Below are 22,421 nucleotides of genomic sequence, written 5' to 3' on the forward strand. Positions count from 1 at the left end.
ATCACAGACAAAACCTGATGCATTCCACAGCAGCAGATAACCATTGTTGACATCTTGTTTCTGAGGGCCCAGCTTCTCAGAAGGGAGAAAAATCCCAAGAAAAGATTGTTCACAAAAGATGTCTGCAACACCCCTTCAATGTGCCAGCCATTAAACTATACATGAATATCTACATAAAAACAAACCCTGCAAGCAATGGCTGACCCTGGGCAGTGGGGTTACTTTACCTTTTACATTACTTGATCTTGGTGGTGTTCAGGTTGGTGCTCTTGAGCGTGTTTCTCTGTGTGTGCAGGGCTTCAGGCAGCAGTGTGGGGCATCATACATGGCTGTAAGCTGTGCGAAGCCTCTGGGCACATACATCATTTTCAAGGCAGCAGGAATGGTCATTCTTTTTGCCAGGCTTTACTGTGGGAGCTTGGATGAGCCTTCCCCTTCGGAGCTCCTGTTATCCTGCTGCACAGGGAATATTCAGCACTCAGTGCAGCCATTCTGCAGCTGCCTGGCACAGCACCAAGCTTGCAAGAGGGCACAAGAGAAAGTATAACCCTGTTTAAAACTACTCAAACTCATCAGGAGACTCTGGTATTGCAGAAGAGGAGAGGTAACACTGCTTCATAGTTCATCCTTATGCAAATAAGGTGCCAGCCAGCAATAATAAAAAGGAACTTTGCTGAAATTGAGAAATGCTGTAAGCAGCAAGGTAAAGAAATGGGGTTATGCATGTGCTCCTCTTGCTCCCAGTCCCAGTGCAGCCCATGAAACAGGGAGACAAGGAAGGAAGACAGAAAAGGGAAAGAGGCAAGTGGTCACAGGAGAAAGGAGACCAATGAAATAAGTCAGATTTCTGTGAAGATGATCAGTTTTAGGAAAGCTGAGACAAGGCAAGGAAGAGCAACGTTGCCTACCCAAATTTACCTAGATGAGGAGGCTGGTTACTAGCACTGTGGCCACACAACAACTGCACTTTAGATTTTCATTTTCTCAATCCAAAGGCAAATAAATGCATATTTAAATGATCACAGCAATTAACCACTGCTCCATTGTAGTAATGCTCTGTCACATCTGCCTAGCAAACACCTCTGCAGAGCAGAGATTTTGAAATGTTCACTGATCAAGAGTTCTCTTGTTTTTTAAATGTGAGATGCTTTTTATTGCTAGTGCATAATTTAATTTGAGGCCACTGGTGGCTGATGTGTATCTTAGAATCTGAGCTCCTGCAGGCATACAGTGTCATTGAATCTGCTCATTTAATTTTTATGAAACACAATTTTTTATTTACTACAGATGAAAGCATGAAAACAGCCCCCCACTCCCCAGTTTCCCTCTCCCTTTACCCACATACAAAAAGAAAAGGCAAATAAAAGGAACAGTACAATATTAAAAAAAAAAAAAAGTTTAAAATCCCTCTTGTTGCACCTGAGGGGCCAGCTCTGAGATTCAGATTTCAGAGGATGGTAATTTTACTAGTCTGAGCTTCTAGATTCTGCCTGGAATGGAAAGGCCCACATTCCTTCTTGGGAAAGAGCAGACTGTGGCAGATGGTGAAATAGTAAAATTAATTTTGTGAGACTTCATTTTTTCAGTGTAGAAGGTGTGTCTTGATTTGGGTGGTGGAAGGAGGCTGAGAATGGGGCAGGTTGCAGTGGAGTCCCATGCAGGATTGCAGCTTGCAGAGGGCTCCTTTGCAAGTATCCAAGGTTACCCTTCTGTGATGTCAGGTGTCCTAAATTTGGTGTCTGACTCTGCTCTTGTATGTTAAGTTATAGCATTCCTATAGGTTATATGTGTTTTCTGTGTTCTTGTGATGTATTTGTAATCTTGTAATTGGAGCATAATTTTTCTTTTTAAATGCCATTGCATTTTGGCACCACACATCTCAGTTGACAGTGGTGCAGGATACTGTAATGTATTAACAGAGGTCTGCTCCTACTGCTGCAAAGTAACACCATTTTGCAGCATGTTTTGTTGAACAGGATGTGATCATTTCTTTGAGCCTTATATTTGGCTGCAGAACCAAAGGGGATGCTTCTCCTGACATTGTTCTGGTAAGACCAGAAATGCAGTCAGAGCTTTTTATCGGAGAACATTAGAAATGAGCCAGACTGAGGAGGTAGGAGAGACCTTTGGGATGATAAAGTGACCACAGTTGGTTGTACTAAAAGGGAAGTAGCTGATTCATTAAGGCCACTAAACACAGTTCTCTGCAGTTCTTCCTAATGCTCAGTGTGTGCACTAGCCAGTGCTGCCTGCCCATAACAACTGGCCGTTGACCACCCGTCCTTCTCAGTGTGCTCTATCTACCAGTCATATCTAGATGTGCACCACTGTGGAAGCTTGAGCTGTTCCCACTCATCCCTTTCAAATGAGATTGTCCTGTCTGCCCTGTCTGTGCCAGGAGTAGTGTTTTGTCTCAGCACTGCCCTTTCCATGGTGGTGCTGCAGTCACTGGGGTCAGAGTTCTTGGGGGCTAGTCACTGCTCACATTCATGCTAACAGAAAAGAAGCAAAGCAACAAATATGCTCCAAATGCATTAAAAAAAAAAAAAAAAAAAAGAAGAGGGAACATGTATGTTCTGTCACAGAAAGGCCTTTCAGGTTTGCTCATGCTCCTGTCAGAAGAGTTTTTAACTCTGTATTTATATATGTGTTTACCCTTCTTTCTGGCTTCCATGTGCATAGATGTGCCCTTGCACTATTGGTACATGGTACTCCAGAAAAATACTGAAAGCTCTCTGGGTCCCTACAGCTGGCTGACCCTTGGAATAGTGAAAGGCAGTGGTCTGAGAGAGTGTGCCTTTTTTAATTGAAAAGAAAAAGAAAAAAGAGCAATCTATTTTAGATGTGGGAGAGAAAAACATTTAGAAAGCTTTTCACAAGGCTCTTCTGTGACATTTAGGCTCATTTATACTAGTTAAAAAAGAATTTGGCACCTTCCCACCTCACTTATCAGGCTTGGAATAGAAAAAGCATCTAAAAAGACAAGATTACTTGATATGTTGCTTTGTTTTGTTCACATGAAGCGTTGTGCCTGTTGATGTTGGCTGGGTTCTATTAGAGCTCACAAAGGGCCTTGACAGAGGAGTCATATTCAGTCAGGTTCAGGGCTTGCTTTCTAATGAGGAAGGATAATTATCGTGCCAATCTCTGATCGCTTTTTTACAAGGCACGTTTAATCTGAGGGAAGATAGGAGCATCTTTTGTCTCATATGGATTTGAGAGCAGGGCTAGCAGGTGTAACAGAGTAATTACCCTGAAGGATTTGTTCATTATTTCCCAGAAAGAGGAGAAAGTCTTTGTGTCACTGTCTTTCCTGCCTTCCCTGCTCTTGAGTTCAACTCAGACAGTTTGATCATGGTGGCCCCACTTCTCCAAGCACTTTTGCTCAAAAACACTCTTGACAAGCATTTATTATTGGATTTGACAGCCAAGTAGTCTCCCTGCCCTTGCCCCTTTCTCTTAGAAAATTTGCAGTGTGTTTTGATGGGAAGCTGATAATGTGCAGTGTGCTCTGAGGGCCCTGCTCCCTTGGCTACAGAGATGTGTGGCCATGGTTGTATGCTTGCATGCACTTATGTACATTATAAATAATCTCCATAGATGTGCATGCTACCTCTCTGGGTTCATGTCATAAGTGTCTTTTCTTTGAAACCACTCAGGTGCCCATTCCAGGGGAGTACATAATGAGTATATACTCAGTGAGATGTTTACTTTTATATGACTCAGTGCACTCATGTTTACAAATTTATTTATGGCTTCTGATTATATGGGAACACTAAGGCTACAGGGCCAACTGTAACTTCTGTCTTGAGAATTCTTCTGTGTCTTTTTCTTAGCTGTAACACAGATTTATGGAATTCCTGGTTTTGCATGCTTTTTTGTAACGTGGATTATCTCCCTGATCGTGTTTACCAGTTGGTCCCACAGTCAACACCAGAGGGCTTGACTCTAGTTTGGCAATAAATGGGTCTGGATAGCACTGTATAAATTGATTTTGCCTCAGGGAAAAAGTAAAACAGAACTAGATTGTGAAATACTGCGATTTTAGGGAATTGAACCTTCCTTTTAGGACAAGGTTTTTGGATTCTCAAGCAACCTGGTCAGATACAGAAGCTTGGAAACAGCTCTAGCAAGTGTTTAAAGTGTAATTTCAGTAAGATTTAATTTATTTTGTCTTTCACTTTGCAGTCAGTTCTTTCATAACATCTCAGTGGTTTTTGTTTCCAGCATGACATAGGTTTCTGCAGTGGGGGATCACTTTGAATGTGAAGACAACTGGTGGGACAGTTGTGCTTTGGATGCTGGGGAAGTGGGTTTTGCATGGAAAAGTTGGCAGGATTCACTTTCTGGCTTTAGCTATGAACATTGCCAACTCATTGCAGCAAATGGAGAGTACAAATCTCACAAACTTGCCATTTTATACTTGCAGCTTATCATTACATTGGTTTATAGGTGCTTCAAGATACTGTTCTTGTATAATATTAGGTCAAGACCAGAATATCTCGATCCCATTGGAATCTGAAGGCAGGAACTGAAAAGGCAGTTTTTCTTGGATTGTAGCAAAGTCCAGCAATGTGGAAGAGAAACATTCTGACCTCTTTTGATTCATTCACACCGTCCCCTGCAGCATAAAATTTCTATAAACACAGGATGAAACACTAAAATTGCACTATTGGCTCTAAGGGGAAAAAGCTGTGAGTAAATCTGAATGATCCAAATCCCAATGTCCAGCTGCTGAAACAACTGTTAAAACAGGTGTGTCTAATTTTAGCTTTTGAAACAGCTGGCTAAAGTGTTGGCTGTGTTTCAGTATCTTTTGCTTAAAGAGAAGGCAGGTGGTATTCTCTGAACAAGCTGCTATTGAATTAGAGAGACCTGTTAATATTAGTGAGTCAACTTAATTCTCTCAACCTGCTAACAAGAGCAGTTTGGAAGGGGCTGGAGAAGAATGACAGGGTACCTTGAATAAACCAAAAGGGAAAGGGCTTGTGGCGTGTTTGTTCTAGCAACAGCAATTTAATCAGTTTAGGAGCATCTGTGCTGCCCATCACTTTGCTGGCTGTTAGCCTTCCTTTTGCCTGGGTGACCTGAGGCGTGTATGTGCTAGCTGTATTTTTTGAATGAAAGCATACTCCACTGAAGTAAAGGTTACACATGAACATGAATAGATTGGCATGTGTGTGAGAGAGAACGTTAAAAAAGCCAACAACAACCCTGCTCGGAGTAATTTGGGGTTTTTGTTGAAAAATCAAGCATTCAAAATTGAGGCAAGCTGGAAATCCGTGTATCATTTTCCCCCTTCTGCATTTCTTTCAGTCTTTTAATCATATCAAGATCAGGGTCATATTCTTGTAGACTCCCTATTTGTTTGTGAGCCAGAAAGAAGCATTAAGTGAAACATATTTGTATAGATAGAAAATTCTCTAGTTTGTGAAGCCTCTGTTTTAGCTGCTATAAAAATTTTCTGAATAATAAAGAGGAAAGTGGAGTTTTGTAATTAAAGAATCCAATACTCCACTTGTTTCCCTGGCTCAGCAGCAGCATTCTAGAATGATGCATTCTTCCTAAACAGTTATGAGTATGTTACAGATGTGAGGGCAGAAATAATGGATTGTTATCAGTGTATACTTTTACATTGGTGGTTTCTTTATGTCCCTGGGAACAACAGCTGGGAAAGCTGGTCACTATATGAAGTGGACTGTGAATCCCTCTCGGAAAAAAAAATACAAAACCTTGCTGGAAAGAAGTAGGGGGAAGAGAGAAGATATTTTGAGAATGAGGCATTTTGTCATGTTCTTTAGCAGCATCTGTTTGTGCCAAGGAAGGTATAGCTCCTCCAGATGTCAGCTATTTAGAGACACACACCAGAAGTTCTGTGGACAACAAATGATTGAATCCCACCAGGATGCTTTTCTTGGCGAGAGAAGAAATGGGAGTGAGTGGGTGAGCCTCTGTGTGTTACTGTGCAGGGTGGGATGGGCCATTACAAATATGGGAGATAAGGAGAAAAATTAAGATGGATGGTGGTAAAAATACCTGCTAAATGCCAGCTGTCCCATTTGGATAGAGTGGGATTTTTGCCTGGTTGTCTCAGTGCTTTGTCTAGTGTGATTTTAACCCTATTTTACCATGATTTATGTAACCTTAGCTATGATAAGCTCTGTATAAACATCTGGATATGTATTATTTTCAGCCTGTAACTAGTGGCCTGAGAAAACTCAATAATGAGAGTGATTTGCTGCAATACAGCTTGCTGAGGAAAAAAAAAAAAACCCAAAAAGCTAAAAACAAACAACAAACAAAACACAAATTATTAGATCATCCTTTGTTGAAAACAGAAGTTTTTTACAGCTTTATTCCTTAGATGAAAATTTTGTTAAAAGTATTTTACAGCTCAGCATTCTTTCTGGGGATGGGTCAAAGGGTTTCAAAGAACCCACAAATAATTAGACAGTTTGGGGCTTCCCTCAGAGGCCACCCGTTTCCCTGACAGAAGTTGGAAATGTGCTGTTCTACTGGTTTTGAAATTTACGCCTGTGTAGTATTTTCTTCTCTCCTCTAACTTCATTAGATAATTGATTTCTCTTTCCAGTGCAAGCTTTGTTCAGTGTTTGGCTCTGATACAGAAGCAATGTTTGCAGTGTGGAAGAGCAGCATCCTACCTTTTGGGGTCTAGCTGGTCTAGGTCCTGCTGCCAGTGCCAGATGAAATCTCCCATTTCTAGAGGAGAATAATGCTTGATCAAAGGGGAATAGAATTACTCAGTTTTGAAGGATTCCTTCTGGACCATTCTGTACAAGTGTGGAAATGCAGTGTTATTTCTGTCTGCTCTTATGGGGAAACCATGCTTCTACAATCCCTCTGTTTGACCATCACCCTTTGGTTGCCTGGACAGCAGCCACCACATTTGACAGGAGCATTAAAGCCCCAGAGATACTGAATTCCTCCAAAACCTGTTCCCCATCCCTGCTGAGGTGTAAGGGCTGGCCCACTAGCAGGCAGGCTTGCAACTCTGAACCTGCATCCACACTGACTACCCCTTCTCAGCCAAAGCAAGACATGAGAAGGAAAAGAAATGAAAGGTGTTACAGTGGAGTAAGGAAATAGGACAAAAACCAGAGCACATCAGAGGAGAGAGTGTGAGAGAATGCAGGGGGAACCAAAGGTCATGTGGTGGCATTGTGGTGAACAGGGGAGGGCACACACAACACAACAAAAGGGAATCATAAAGCCTCATTTCCTAATCAGCTATTTCTGCAGTTCTGCTGCTTGTAGAACAAACATTTTTTAGGTAACCAGGAATATCAGATGCCCTTGTTTTATCTGCCTGCTGCAACGTTTCTGGTGATAACACCTAGTGTAGGGGCTGGTAGTGGGTAAGTAGTGTCTCAGTGCAAGAAAATGTGTTATACAGAGCACCTGTATATCTGCTTGTTCTGTTGATCACATACTGCTTTCTGTCTCTTTGGGGTTTTTTTGGTAGCTTGGGCTGTCACAAAATAGCTACCTTCAGATTTCTGTGCAGGAGGAGATCAGAATGCAGAGATAAAGACAGCAACAAAATGATTCACAGTTAGTCATCCTGAAGACCACTCACATTTGTTTCACCCTCATATACCCACCATACTTCTGCCAGTACCCTGGACGAGTCAGTGGCAGACTGTGTTGCCATCCTGAGTGCTCATTTTAGGTGACTAATAAAATGGCAAGGTGGGGTGAAATGTGGCATCTAATTAAAACTATGCAGACCTAATTATAACTTAAGGAGTTACTTGAGAGATATATTGGTTCAGGGTGCAGATGGCTTTTGTCTGACCAATTCAAAATTCAGATGGAAGAAGTAAAGAAGTGTGGTTCTTCAAGTGAGTTCCCTCTACAAGGTTATACCAGGCATTTTACTATTTTCCTTTTTTTTTCTTTTTTGTTTCTTCTGTAGCTGTCCTGGGCTGATGGGCTGGGGAGGAGATAAAGAGGCTACAGAGGAGAGAGCAGAGCAGAAATGTGTGTGCTCTTGTGCATGCACATGTGTTTGTATGCATCTAAGTGTAACCCCTGCATTGCTGATTTTATTTTTTTCCTTGGCCCTTTACAATGAGTAGCTGGATTTTTTATTTGCTCTGTCCAATAGATTGTACATCCATGTTGGTAGCAGTTCATGCCTAATCTGTTGTATACAGCCTCTCATTGAGGGAGTTTGCTACTCCTTCCCTTTGTTTCCATATCCCAATTTGTATGGCTGCCTGGTCCTTAAGGTCCTTGTACTCCTGGTAACTGTACTGGTAACTGGCTCTGGTAGTGTTTGCAGCTCCAGTGGGATTTTGTTGTGTGAGGTGCCTTGCCTCCCATTTTGCTCAAAGACTATAGTGCTGGGTAAAGGGAAGTGTTCAGTTTGAGGAACTTGGCTTTTTGCATCCATGTGAATACTATGAAGACTCTGAATTACATGTGAGTTGGAGGATATGACAAGTCAAGGAGACCGCTGGGGCCTCAGGAGACCTGCAGTTCTGGGGAAGCTTGTGTAGGTGGAGTTTGAGACCCTGGGGAGTGACAGGAGAGGGAGGTGCATCACAAAGAGAGAGATGTTTTTAAAGCAGTTCGTGCTCCTTATTCTCACTATTGTGCTTTTGTTGAACCTCTCTGCTGGAGACCAAGTATCTCAGTAAGGTCCCTGATGAGTTGCTGCAAATGGACCCAGAGTGTATTCTGCTTCCATCTCTTTGATTTGTTTGTGTGGGTGCATTGCATGCCTTGAAGCCAGGGCCTGTCCTTGGAAGTATTACATATATCAGCAGGGAACAGGTAGCTGATGCTGTATAACTACTCATCTCAGCATAATACTGCAGTGACCGAAGCTGCACTTTCTGAAAGTTGCAAAAGCTTTTAAAAATCTCAGTGCAAAAGGCCTAGGAGCCTCTGGACCAGGGCTTAGTGGTATTTTCCATTAAAAAATATATAATTCCGTTACAAAATATATAACTGGGAGTAGCTAGCAGGGTGCTAATATGAGCTCTCCTGTGCAAGAGGGGCAAACACCTTATAGGGAATGTAAAAAGGAGTATCATCAATAAGATACATGAAATAATTATTCTTGTGTATGCAGTGCTCATAAGACTTTATCTGAAGGACTGCATCCAGTCTGGGACATTGCACTTCAAGAAAAATGTGGATACTTTGAAAAAGTCTCCAGGAAACCAGCAATCATGAGCAGAGTCTAAACCCCATAGATTTCTAAGGAACAATAGAGCAAATGTCCTAGTCTAGGGAGGAGGGACATAGCAGAAGTCTTCAAATAGTATCTGTAAAGAGGAAGGAAATAATCTTTCTTGGATGACAGAGAAGAAATAACACCTCAATAATGCAACTGAAAATGTGTGTGTACTGTATGTTGGGGAATTAGAGATTGCTAGGAAGGGAACATATAGAACACTAGTAAATCAGGCCAGTTTTGAACTTTAAACCAAAATTTAACTAAACTCATTGAATAGAAACACACTTAATGCCAGTGGTTAATTCTCGAATGTTATCATTAATTATTGCTTTATATATAAAACTACAGAACTGGTGTTCTTTAATATTTATGTCCTAAATTAACTGTGACTATACAGTGCCACAGAGCTGATTCTCTACACTTTGCACTGACAGCTACAGTTCTTGATTGCTTTAGCTGCAGAAGAAGTGAGAAGTAGAGAAGGATGAGAGAAGTTGGAAGTGATGCTGGCTTGTCATCTTCCATATCCAATTACCCTTTATGTGCTTGATTCTTTAATGCTATTTTGATCTCCCAAAAATGGGATCTTCAACTGCCAACAGTGCTGCTTCTCCTGTTCTTTTTCCCCCAGACGTGCTTCTTGTGTGTTAGCAGGATGCCTGTCTGTTTGCATCCCTTATGCTTATCTTGTCCTTTGTAGCAACTTTTTGTTGCCTGGAGGCCTCCTATGAGCAAATAACTATGTCTTGTTTGCCTGTTTGGTGGTCATGTTGCTCATATACTTAGTGAGATGCCTATATATACTATCAGAGTGTTGCAATATATTATCTACTGCTGTTAGTTGCAATATTTTAGTATGTTTATACCTGGGCAGAAGGAAAGCTAAGATTAATTATATCCTGAATAATGCGTTTCTAGTTCATACATGTCACACATGACTTCTTTGACTATGGCAAATCTTGAGAAGGAGGGGAAAAAATATATTCACGAAGTTGCTGGTATATATTGCTTCCAGAGATTTGATTCTTCATCATTGCACTTGGGACATTAGCAAGAGTGTTGTAGGCAAAGTTTATACTGCATTGGTGGAGAGAGAGACAATATAACCTCTTCAGGTCTGTCTGGTCTGTTATGAGCCTAGTTACCTGGAGGGGAAAAGTTCATTTCCACTGTGGCTGAGAGCAATTGGACTGTATACTTGTACTACCTGTGCAGGTCATGTAGCACAGGCACCACCTGTAATAACAGCTGTCCCCTTTGGGCATGGGGAAGGCCATCTAACAGCTTCTTGTTTGTTACAACCTAGCTGGTAAGTAATTTGACTCAGACCATGCAGAACGGGCTCCTTCAGGGTTAAAAGCAGAAGAGTTGTTCCCCACAGCATCTTCTTTTGTCCTTCAAATTTTTAGCTTTGGCTGCTCTGACCTTCTTTTTCTTTTCATCTCCTGCATTCTGACAAGGTATACATCTTAGGAAATTACACCTACCAGCAGCTCCCACGCAAGGAGGCTTGGCTGCTGGAATCAGTTTGCTCTTTGTCAGGTGGTGAGACACTCAGAGCATTGAAAGGTTTTCCCCCTATATCTTTCTTTGCTTTTAATTCTTTTTTTTTTTTTTTTTTGGTGGCTGGATGACCACAGCAAACAGCAGTCACCTGGAAGTTATTGCTGTGAGTTGAACAGGTGATTACAGGCAAAAGCCAGACAAAAATGATAGATGGAAGACAGAAGGGAAGCAGAGGGGAGCCTGTGCACAGTGCATATTAGAGAACTCACTTTTCATTAGCACAGAAGTGAGTTTAAAGGAGCAACAGTATTTCCAGCTTTTTCTTTCTGTGTCAGACAAGATTTCTTTGAGTGCAAAAGGAAAAATAAGTCTTCTTTCTGCTTTCATGGGTAAAATTAAAATGGTTCCCTATTTATCTCAGCAGATATTTTAGCTCCATCTATTCTCTATGCCTTTCTACTTTAGTATTTCAGCTGATATTTAAATTTTAGAACTCAGAACTCTTAAAAATAATTTCCCAGCTAAGTGTTCCACACTAAGAATTTGTAACATAGATGTTAGTTCTGCAGTATTAATATTTGCCCTGGTGTATAAGGCGCGGCTTGCAGACCTTCCAGATCTAGATCTGCAGAATAGATACAGACAAAATTACAGTGGGCAACATCTGTGATGTGCTGGTGCATCTAACCTCCTGCTGCTGTAAGAGTCACTGAAGGCAGGGGATCACAGCAGTGTGTTATCCCAGGCAGGGCTCACACTAGGCTGGAAACAGGCTGTTCCCCTTCACCTGAGACTTGCCAACACTGATTCCAAACATAAGAAGGTACACCTATTTTTTTTGTTTCCATAAACGTAGTAGCCATATGGATCTATAGTATCAGTTGCTAGGGGTTAGGCTAGAGATGTATTTTGCTCAACATAAAATCAGGGTAAATCACAGATGTGTAAGAGGGGGCTGTTATCAATGATGGAAACCAGTTCTACAGGTCACTACCATTTTATACTGATACACTTAGTGAAACTTAGGTAGTAGAAGTGTGAATACTGTGAAAGAAAGATCAGAAAATTAAACTGTTAAGCTCTTTTTCTTCATTGGTAATTTAGTAATTATATAAGGTCAAACACTGGGCAACTCTGATTTTTTCAAACTCGGCTAGTCTTTTAGTTTCTAGAATCTTTCTGAGCCTGAACAAACCTTTGATAAAAAGTCACATTGCTGAAAGGGATACAAGAAGTCCAAGCAGGTTCTGTTTCTCTGCCTGACAAGCTTTGAGCAGCTGCCATTGAGCCCAGCTTTTACTGAGAGTAAGAGATAGATGCAGTTCCAACCTTCCTGGAGGAAAAAGCTCTGCAGCCACAGAAGATCAGTTGTCTCTTGTGAGATCAGAGTCTGCCTGTGAGCACATGGCTGAAGAGCAGACTAGAGCCTGCTTAGCCCACTTTGATGAAGTACCCCAGAGGCAGGAACTAAAGTGTTGGTGAGACAGAAGGGAAGATGGTTTGTACCTGAATAACAGAACCTCCTTATGATGATTGAAATAAACTAAACTTGAGCATCCTTTATTTAACACAAATCCCATTCATAATTGCTGATTTGCTGGAGATCGGAGGTGTGAGAAGGATTTTGTCCTCATTTTTGAGGCAGCTTTGGGAGAGAGGATGCTTGCTGGTGCTTTGTGCGGGTGGTGAGGGGTATCTCTGCAGCACTTTCTGTGAAGGAGAATTCCCAGTGATGAGGGAGTGAAGAGCTCCCATGCTCAGGACTGAAAGCATGGGACAGACACTCCCGTGTCAAGGCACTATTGCCAGTGCCTTCCATTCTCATGGGTTTGCAGACTAGCAGACTTTGGCCAAGAAAAGGTACTGTTTGCTCATGAAGCTGTTCTGACATATGTTGGCTCGTGCCTTTCCAGCAAGTCTGCAATCTCTCCAGGGAAGGGACTCTCAGCTTGTGTTAGTTTGCATAGTGCTGAGTACAGTGGATCAGCCTTGGCACATTAGCCAGCAAACAGGCAATTTTAACATGTTATTGTCAATTTGCATTAGCAAATCCTGACATTGCCTCTTTCCCAATTATAGTTGATTAATGCTTATCAAAAAGAGACATGTTGCTGTACTTGTGTGGCCATGCACTTGTTCTTGCTTATTTCCACCAACATAGGACTCTGAGTGTGTCAGAAAGTCTGAACTTTATGAGATTTTTGGCCCTTAAATTGGATGTTTGATAGAACTGAATTTGTGTCTCAGTGGTTACCATCGCTTTTGGCTAACTTACTGCTAGCCCAGACTACCTGGTTGTAATCAACTTGCATTTTTCTTCTCACAAATGAACACCAAGGGTCAGATTTCCCTTCACTGATGTCAATCTACTGGCTGTGTTGAGTTTATTCACCCTGACATAAATGAGAACAAAACTAGGCTCTAAAGCTTCTATATTAGTTGCTTTTGGCAATCTGTGGTCCCTTGGAGCTGAGCAGAAAAGAGAATACCTGACCTTTGTTACTGGTAACATGTAAGACATATGCTTCAACTTTTGCAGGTAACTGGACTTAGTGGTTTTTAAAGGAAAGCACAGAAGCCCTGAGAAAAGGTTGCTCCTTTTTCTTTTCTTTTTTCTTTTTTTTTTTTTTTTTTTGCCAGATACGGAATAAAGCTGAGAGCTACAGAGACTGCAGCAACTTGGTTGTATGCAAAAAAGTACTGCACACAAGGAAAGTACTGCATAACAGCAGCTGTGTGCCCTGCTCTCAGCCCTGTCCTGGCGCAACCCTCCCCTTTCGCTCTGGATGAGCAAACACTGATAATTTTTTGGTGCTGCTGGGTCCTGCCTCTTGAGGCTGCCTGCAGAGAGACAGTGATGACAAGGACAGTGGGGCACCAGGGACTAGTCTCAGAGCAGTTAATTCTGCAAGCAGTGCTGAGGAATTTACCAGATTTTTGGTCATTGCTGTTGTCAGCAGAATTTGAAATAGCTTGCTAAAGACAAAGGTGTCTATATGCCAGTCCTAAGCTCTCTGCAGCATGCAATTCCCTCTGGTTTATTTTAGTTTAGTTTATTTAAAACTGTATTTTAACATCATATGTATGACATATTTTCACCCTCCTTGTTTTGTAAAAGTACATTACAAAAAATAATGGAACTGTTTTGAACCTTGAGAGAAGCAGTTCAGTCTGGCAAAAGCTTCTGGGTGACAGGCTGTTCTAGCTGACCTTATTCTCTTAACCTTATTATATACCAAAGCACTGACTAACGCTGTACCTTGTTAGCCTCTACTGGTGGAGGCAAAACTGTCCTCTCTCTGGCAGGCACCCTGCCCTGATAAATGCTAATCAACTTTCCCCATTGGATCCAGTTTAAAATATCTGTGATTTTACAGCAGCACTGATTTTTCAGTTCTGAGTGCAACAAAATATTTAACAGCTAAGATTTAATAGGAAACATAGAAAAAGTTGTACTTGCTCCTTTAAATAAGGCAGAGTACAAACCCTTACTGGGCTTGAAGATGACTGAGTCTCTTTCTGGGATTCTAAAACTCAGAAACAATTGTTTTATTATTTCTCATTTCTGCAGATTATAGTGGCCCTCTGCTCTTTTAGTGAAAGAAACAGCTGTGTAGGAAAAAGACATATTTGTAGGGCACAACATATCATGGAAACCATTATCTTTTAAGGGGTTCCATCTTTGTTCTGAAGGGACAAGAGCATTTAGAAAGACTATGTTTACCCAGATCAAATAAACTAATATGAATACAACAAAGCCAGCCTCTTCTGAAGTAAATCTAATGGGAATAATGTTGAAATCTCACTTCTGACTATAAACTTCCCCTTGCCACCCAAGAGGAAGACTGCAATTGAAATGTGCCCTTTTCCTGCAGTGGTGCTGCTAAATAAATTAGTCACCTGTGAACTACAGGGCAGTAAATACATCCACTGACATCTCATAAAGCAAGGCAAAGTGAAGTTCCAGTACTTTATGGTGTCACCAGAATCCTGTGATGTATTTATAGCTAGCTTCACAGGTTTTGCCTTTTTTCATTATTTATTTTTATGGTGTACTCCTAGAGTTTGGTTTTCTTGGCCCTTCTCATTTTTGCCTAAGGCAGTTTAACCACTGGTTTCCAACAAAGGAAGGTTGGTAGGCAGAATGTAGAGCACATCCCCATCAGAGGGCCAATACACAGCCACTCTATTTCTCCTGTTCATGGACTATCCAGGCATTTTCTGTCTCTGGCCAGGGCAGTCTGAAGTGATGCTCACCTTTGTATATCCTACCAGCACTTAAGCTGGTACCTCTCTATGTGGGGAAGGATTGGTGGCAGACTGAATGAGGAAAAGGAGCAGTGATTTGTTTTTGAGCTTGGTAATTTATTGGCCATTGAGGGCTCTGCCTCCCACAACAACCCAAGATGTAAGTGGGCAGCATGAACAGAGGATTGTGTGTGGAGAAGAGGATGTGGCCTGTTGGACTGTTAAAGGGGAATTAAAAGCTGAAGGATGCTACCACAGTTTAGTCAGAGAAACAACCTCTTCTGTTTTCTTCTCTTTCAGTAACAGGACAGGGGCAAGGAGTGTATCCATGCAGTTCCCCTGCTCTTATCTCTAGAATTGCACTTTCTAAAACATTTATATTTTCCACACAAAGTGATGAATTTTCCACCCCCGCCTCCTGGAAAAGCAGCACTGAGTCCTCAGTGTTTAAACCTGTAGCACCTGTAGCCCCTTTGACTGATCCTGTAATGTGTGACACGTTCTGTCCTTTTTGTAATGCTGTAGCCAGAGAAAACAGAAAGTAAGATGATGGGAGGCAGATCTTTGTTGCATTGCTTATAATTATCTGGTCTGAAACTCACTCAGATTTCTTTTATTTTACAAATCAGCTACTCAGTGATGTGTATTTAATACCTGTCCTTTCCCTCTTCCCCTAAATCAGGCTCCCTACAGCTTAACTACACAATAAATTATTCAGAGTACTTTGTTTGTGGACTGTGTGAAAATTAGGACTTATGTGATGAGGGATTCAAGGGTGCTGACTCATGGGTCAGCAGCCCTTCAAGGTGTGATGACAGGTTACATTCCCCCCTTCCCCCAAGTACATATTTATGTATGTGATATCCCACCACACGTATGGCAGCAACCTCAGTTTCCTCAACAAAACTCAAGGCCAGGAAAAGTTGTTTTGCACAGATAAAACTGCTCTGTGCCCTCTGTGTGGCACTGCAAACTTGCCATCCAGGAGGCACCTGCACTGCAGGGTATTCAGTCCTGTCACCACCTGGGTGTCCCATTGTCAGGAAAGCTGATATTCACGTTTTAAGGCCAGCACATGGCCACCAAATCAGTCAAATAGTTTATAAAACAGCATGTAGTGCTTGGGAGGGAGAATCTCAGTGTCTGTTCAGTTCCCATGTCTATCAGTCACTCACTGGCTCAACATGACTGAGCCTCTGTTTCCTTATCTACAGAATGGCAAAGCAATACCTAAAGCTGTTGAACGGCTTCATTAATAAAAGATTTTAAAGCACTCTGAGATTCTTAGGTGGCAGATGGGAGATAAATGTGAAGATAATATTCTTGCTTTTCACAATCACTGATTAAACTCAGCAAAACAGCAAAGCATTTCTGGATGCTTTAGCCCCTGATTTAGATCACTTATACTGTAAGTTACTAGAAAATAAATTACAAGCATATCAGACTCAATTAATAGTATTAGGTGTGCAACTCAGGCTGATCATTAGAAGTTACTGACATGTACCAAATTGAGATCAATGACAGCAAACAGAGCTCCTCAGTGTTAGGGAATAGTCGAGTCAAACAGCAGCTTTCAGAGGCGCATGCCTGCACACCTACAAATACGGCTCTAGATGGGAAAACAAAAAACTTACAGTCATAAACAATTTATTCGTTTGTATGAATAAATGAAAGGGAAGGAGGCAGTGCAGTGCGAGGTGAGTCCTGGGGCTGGCTGGCTCCTTTTCTAAAGCTCCTTATTGACTCCCTGAGTGATCATAAGTGTAAGTCACTTCACTCCTGGTGCTTGCCTTTCCCACTGTGGCTGGGGATTTTTGCCATGCAAATTGATAGGCAGTAAATTACTAGATAAAGGTACTGCATTTTTTTATTAATTTATGGGCTACAAACTCCGGTTGCATTCCTCACTCTCCGAGGATTAAGTACAAATACTACTGCTTGGACTACACCTATTGTTGCAGGAGCCTTAAAAAAAAAAAAAAAATCGGTAAGAGCCGCAGGGAGTTTTAAAGAGCGCGATCGTTCCTGGTTCTTCGTTTGCTCCTGAGCAGGTGCGGCCGCAGGACGAGCCCTGGGACAGGCGGCGCGGCGGGACGGTGGCACTTCAGCGCTTCAGCGCATCCATTCCCGCGCCGCGGCCGAGGGCTCCCCGCGCCGGCTGCCCTCGGGGCCCAGCGGGACAGCGGCACGGGAGGAGGTCCCGTCCCCGCACGGACGCGGTGGGCGCGTTTGCCCGGGGCCGCTCGGGGCTCCGCTGGGTGCCAGGCTCCGCTGGGTGCCGGGCTCCGTTCCCGTGCGGCGGCTCCGGAGCCGGGTCCGGCAGCGCTGCGCAGAGGGACTGGCTGGCTCCGGGGAGAGGCGGGGCCGGGGGCGCGCGGGACCGCACGAGCGCATGAATGGCGGGGGCGGTGCCGCGCCCCGGCCCCGCCTCTCCCCGGAGCCAGCCAGTCCCTCTGCGCAGCGCTGCCGCCGCTCCCATTGGCTCGCCGGCGCCGAGACATTTGCATGCGGCTCGCCCATTGGCGGAGCCGCTTCCCCGGCCGCCCCGGCTGCGCTTCACCTGCGCCGCCGAGTTGGCCGCACTTGGCGCCGGCCGCCCGCCCGCAGCCAGCCCCGGCTCCGCTCGCTCCGCGCCCGCACCGCACCGCCCGCCCCGCCGCTCCAACCCGCCCGGGAGGACCTGGCGATGCGCTCTACGGCCTCGCAGGGTTAATCGGCTTGAGCCCTCGGTCGCCTGAATTCGGTGGAAGGAGGATGATAATCTAGATTGCTATGTGTGTGTGTGTGTGTGCGCGCGTGTGCGTGTCCTAGCAGTTCTGCATTGCAACACTTGCTAGTGGAGAAGCAAGAGAAACCCCCCGGAATTTGGATTAAAAAAAAAAATCAAAAATTTACCTGGGTCCCCTGGCTTATTTCTTCTTTTTCGTTTTTAATAGTCCCTCTCAGCAAAGTGAGAGACAGGAATCGCATGCAGGGAAAAGTCCTCAAGGACCCCGTGCTCCTGGAGGAATCTGAACAGGACCCTCGTGCGGACATGTGCGGCTTTCCTGCGCACTCCTGGAGGCTCGGTACGGCCGCGGGGTTCCTGCCACAGTAGATCCAGCCCTGGGAAACGGCGCGTCTTATTCGTCTCTGTGTGGTTACTAACCTTCCCCCTCCCTCCCCTTCCCCGCTAGCACTCGCTCTCTCGCACACACAGTCTCTTTTCTTCTTGAGCACACACGCACACCCCTAGAGCCTCGGAAGCGACTCCTTTCTGCTAGCATGGGTCCCCTGGCATCATGAACGTTATTCTCTCTCCCTGGCTGGAATTCAGACTGCCCGTCTGTAGGTGTCTTGTGCCTTGACCATGCACCTGAGAATAGACCCCAGCATTTGCCCGGGACGCCGCCCCGCCTGGACCCTGTGGATGTGCTCCCTCTTTTGGGGATGTATCGTCAGCTCTGTGTGGAGTTCCTCTAACGTGGCTTCTTCTGCCTCCTCTTCCTCGTCTGTTTCTCAGGCTCAGTATGAGCATCACTTCCACGGCAGCAAGCACCACTCTGTGCCTATCTCTATCTACCGCTCCCCTGTCTCCCTCCGAGGAGGACACGGTGGGTTCCCGCTCTTGTTTCTTTCTAACCTTTTTGCAGAGCAGTTGGAGCAGCAGAGGGGGAGCAGGGACGATGGCTGTGTCTCCGGGGGAGGGGGGTCCTCCCTGCCCCTCATATTTCTGCCCCCTCTCCATTAACCCCCCACTCCTCCCCTGCCCCCGAGCCGAGCCTAGGGCTGAGGACGCACCCTTCCAGAGGCACCTTCCTGGGCCGCTGTGCTCCAGGAGGGTAGGGCCCGGGACGGGCTCGGGTCGCTCCGTGGCAGCGCCGAGCAGCTCGTGACGGTGGAAGGGCATCCGCTGCTGTCCCGCTGGGATCCTGCCACGGGGAAGCAGTAACTCCCTGGCTTGCAGCGGCTGGCATGGTCATTGCAGCAGCGCAGCTTCCCCGCCGGCCACCCTGGTTTTCCGGTCGGCCGGCTGCGGGAGGGCCAGCCGGAGCTTGGGGAATTGCCGCCGCTCCTCCCCTGCCTGCGCGCTCGCAGCGTTCCTGGGTGAGGAGAGGAAGGGGCGTACAAAGGAAAAGGCGAGGTCTCGTTCCTGCTCCTGGCTTCCTGCTTGGTATCTGGTACTGTCTTCCTGGGAAACCCTGGGGCAGGAAATAATAGGGAGTAGGTTTTCACTCTGGTAGCAAGGGAGAAGGGGAAGAGAGTGTCTAAAGAGATGCCGAGAGAGTGAGAGGGCCAGCGTCGTGCCCCTGAATTGCTGAGCAATGCTCAGCGGCTGGACGAACACAGCCTCTTAACCAGCTCTCTCAAGTCTTCCTACCCTGACAGGAGTTGGCCTAGGCCTGTCAGGCATGGGGGCTTTTCCTCATCTCCACCTTCTCCTGTCTGCTGTCCTTTTCCCTTAGCTCCTGTTTTCAGTCAAATCAGCTGGGAGAGGCCGGCAGGCCAAGGCCTGGGCCTTTCCCTGCAGGGCTGCAGGTCAGGGTCAGGTCTGGCCTTCCATCATAGGAGTATTCACCTAGAGATTCACATTGGTGCAGGGCAAGAAGAGGAAGAACCGGTATCAGAAATGAAGCATAGGCACGCTTTGAAGGAGAGGGAAGGGAAGGAAGGAAGAGCCCTGGCACAGTTGGTGCCACATGACATGGCTGCAGCAGAGACTATGGGGATATGCTGGCAGGGCTGTGTCAGGGTTACCAGGATATTGAAACCTGGAGCACTGGAGGACAGATAAGTGCTCAGACGACCAGCAGAGCAGTCTGAAGGGTTCAAATGGCACAGCGATGAATGGAGCTCCAGTGAGATCTCTAGGTACGTTGGCAGAGCTGTGGAAGAGGCTTGGTATTGCAGGTCTGAGGCAAGGAGCGCTGGAGGGGGAAAGGGCTCAGGAACACAGCCAGGAGGCAGATGCTGCAGGTCACAGCTGAGCACCAGCGGAGCAGGGCTGTGCTAGCAGGAGGTGCCCTGGCAGAGCTGCTGGAGGGCATTGGGAGAGGGTGACAGGGAGCTCTGCAAGGTAGGTCATGATGCTGTGGCAGTGCGGGAGGGGGAGCCCAGGGCACTGCAGAACAGCACCGTGCTGCAGAGGCCAGGGCTCAGGACTGAAGTGGCACTGGGTGCAGTAGGTTGAGTGGGAGGTGTTCAGCCATTTCTGCATACACAAGTGGCACTATCCTTTCAGCCTATCAAACTCCCACTTCTGCTCCAAAGTTCAAATCCATCCTAAAATGCAAGAGAAACATTCAGGCCCCACATGGGAAGGGACTCAATGCCATGCCAGACATTGAGACCATCTGTTAAGCACCACCCATGTGAAACTCAGTTATGGGTTATTAATCACTAGCAGCAGGAGCCCTGTTATTTGTAGCAATGCTCGAGGACCATGTGAGAGAGTCCCTGTTGTGCTAAAACAAGAAATATGAGGGATCAGCCAGTCACTGCCCAAAAAGGTTTTCAACCCCCCAGCTTTTGTAGCTTAGTTCTGTGATGAAAGGGGATAGCAAAGTCTGGCTTGTAGGTCACTTGTGAAGAAAGGAGAGAAGGATGTCACAAAATGTGATAGTGTTTGGCTGTGCTGTTAAAGTCAGGCAGTAGTCTGTGTGAAAGTCTACAGTGTGTTTCGTGGTCAAGAAATGATAGCTCTTTTCTCCTTGATGGCATTTCCATCTGCCCTGAAAGTCAAGCAAAGCCTCATTTAAGAGTCAGGATCAAAAGCAGTTATCAGCTTCAGTGAGAAACAGGCATTTTTTTGGTGTCCCCATTGCAGAAAGGAATCAAGGGAAATAGAGAATTCAGGGAGCTGAGGTTAATGCATAAGTCAATGTTAGTGGTTTGGTTTTTTGTGGGATTTTTTTTTTTTCTTTCCTCATCATGCCTTGTAGCAAAGCTATCATAAAAACCTCCTTTGGCCACGAATACGAGGGTGAATGAGGTGGGCAGATTGAGAGAGGAAGAAGAGACCACAAAGACAGCTGGTCTTGGAAACATGCATGGTTTATTTTTGTGTGTTCTTTCACTGTTGCACAACAGAGACCCTTGGAACTTGGATCTGTAACAGCGTTGAGGAGTCAGATTCCAAAGAGGCTGTGCACTCCCTGTGTTTCCTGGGATTTTGATAATTTGTTTTTTCTCTAGAGAAATAAATTCATTCTGATTGCTGCCCTGCTTAGTGACTACATTAATACTGGTTTTGGAAGGAATCATATCAGGATCATTGCCACCCTGCTGTGTTGTCTTCCAGCCCCACAGTGCTGACCACTGGGACTCAGTCTTGTATTTAAACATATTTTCCTTTTTTCCTCCTACATCCCAGTGGATTTCAATCTGTTTGAAGAAGCAAATTAATATCTAGCACAGAGGAAAAATAAATGTCTCATGAGCAGTGAGCACTTGTTTGGAGCCTGTGTCTTAGTGCTCCTTTAAAATCAGTGGAGACCTTCTTGTGGCTTACCTTGAGCAGGACCGGACCCAGATCTGGCAGTCACTGCTGTGCTGGTGTTACAGGAGTTAATTCTGAAATCACCCAGCTGGTGCTTTATGGTAGTTGGGCTGCAACCTGCAAGTGCAAAACTTGGCACAGCACATCTTCTCAAGGAGAAAGTCTTTCTAACAGATTTACCTCCTTCTCAGCTGAGGAGTGAGCCTGGCCAGGCAGGGAACTTCAGCAAGTTAGAACAAATCTTTTTTCCATGTGAGGACCTTCCTAGACTAGCAGAATGTTTATCCCTGAATAATAGGGAGGGAAACCCTTGATTCCTTTTTGTTTCACTAGGGGCTTGTGAAACAGAGGGAGGAACAAAGTTGGGGCAGTGTTTATTGAAAGTTCACATGTGCTGAATCCTCCTGTCTCCCCTGGGCTGTTCACCGCCGTGCTGGGTCAGCTGCTTTACCGGAGCCTGCAGCAGTGACTTCACAGCCCTTCTTTCCAATCCTCGTGGCCTCAGCTGATGAATAATGAGTGCCTCTGGTTGACAGATAAAATGAAGGGATTTTGTGTCTGTTTGGTCTTAGTGATGAATTAATTAATTTACTTTCTCTTTTCCTCCTCTGGCTGTTTGTTCTCTGGCTGTCCTTAATGGCTGTGGAGCAGAGGTGCTCGGAGGTGATGTGTGATGCCTTGGTTGCCCCTGGCTGCAGGGACTGCTCTGCAGCTGTGGGAGCAGTGCTGGGCACAGGATAGTTTCTCTTCGTTTTCACTTTGTGGAGCCTAGGCTAGCCTGGGCTGTTGCACTAGTCTTAGGAAAAAGTGTAAGTCAGTTGTGAGGACTTGGTAGTGAGCAATCACCAGATCTTGTGGGTATAACTGTCAGGCCTGAATCAATTCTTAGACATTCTGTTAATTATATGAAACATTTCCTTCTCTTATGTGTTTTTTAAAATTAGCAAACGAGAGTGAATGCTTGGACAAATCAAGAGAGTG

At 44.9% G+C, this 22,421-nt stretch overlaps 1 protein-coding gene across 7 annotated transcripts in view; it reads left to right on the forward strand.

Annotated features, from left to right (window-relative positions):
- Positions 1 to 22,421, forward strand: part of NRXN3 (neurexin 3) — a 908,017-nt gene that overhangs the window by 536,770 nt on the left and 348,826 nt on the right. For 3 of the 7 annotated variants that reach the window (XM_058806345.1, XM_058806346.1, XM_058806343.1), the window contains exon 1: positions 18,312 to 18,555. The exons of the other annotated variants lie outside the window; for them this stretch is intronic. In XM_058806345.1, the coding sequence (XP_058662328.1) occupies positions 18,312 to 18,555 (244 nt within the window). Of the gene's footprint in view, positions 1 to 18,311; positions 18,556 to 22,421 lie in introns of those variants that run through there. 7 annotated transcript variants of the gene reach the window in all.

The sequence above is a fragment of the Ammospiza caudacuta genome, chromosome 6 (genome assembly GCF_027887145.1).
Source record: "Ammospiza caudacuta isolate bAmmCau1 chromosome 6, bAmmCau1.pri, whole genome shotgun sequence".
In the NCBI taxonomy this organism is placed as follows: Eukaryota; Metazoa; Chordata; class Aves; order Passeriformes; family Passerellidae; genus Ammospiza; species Ammospiza caudacuta.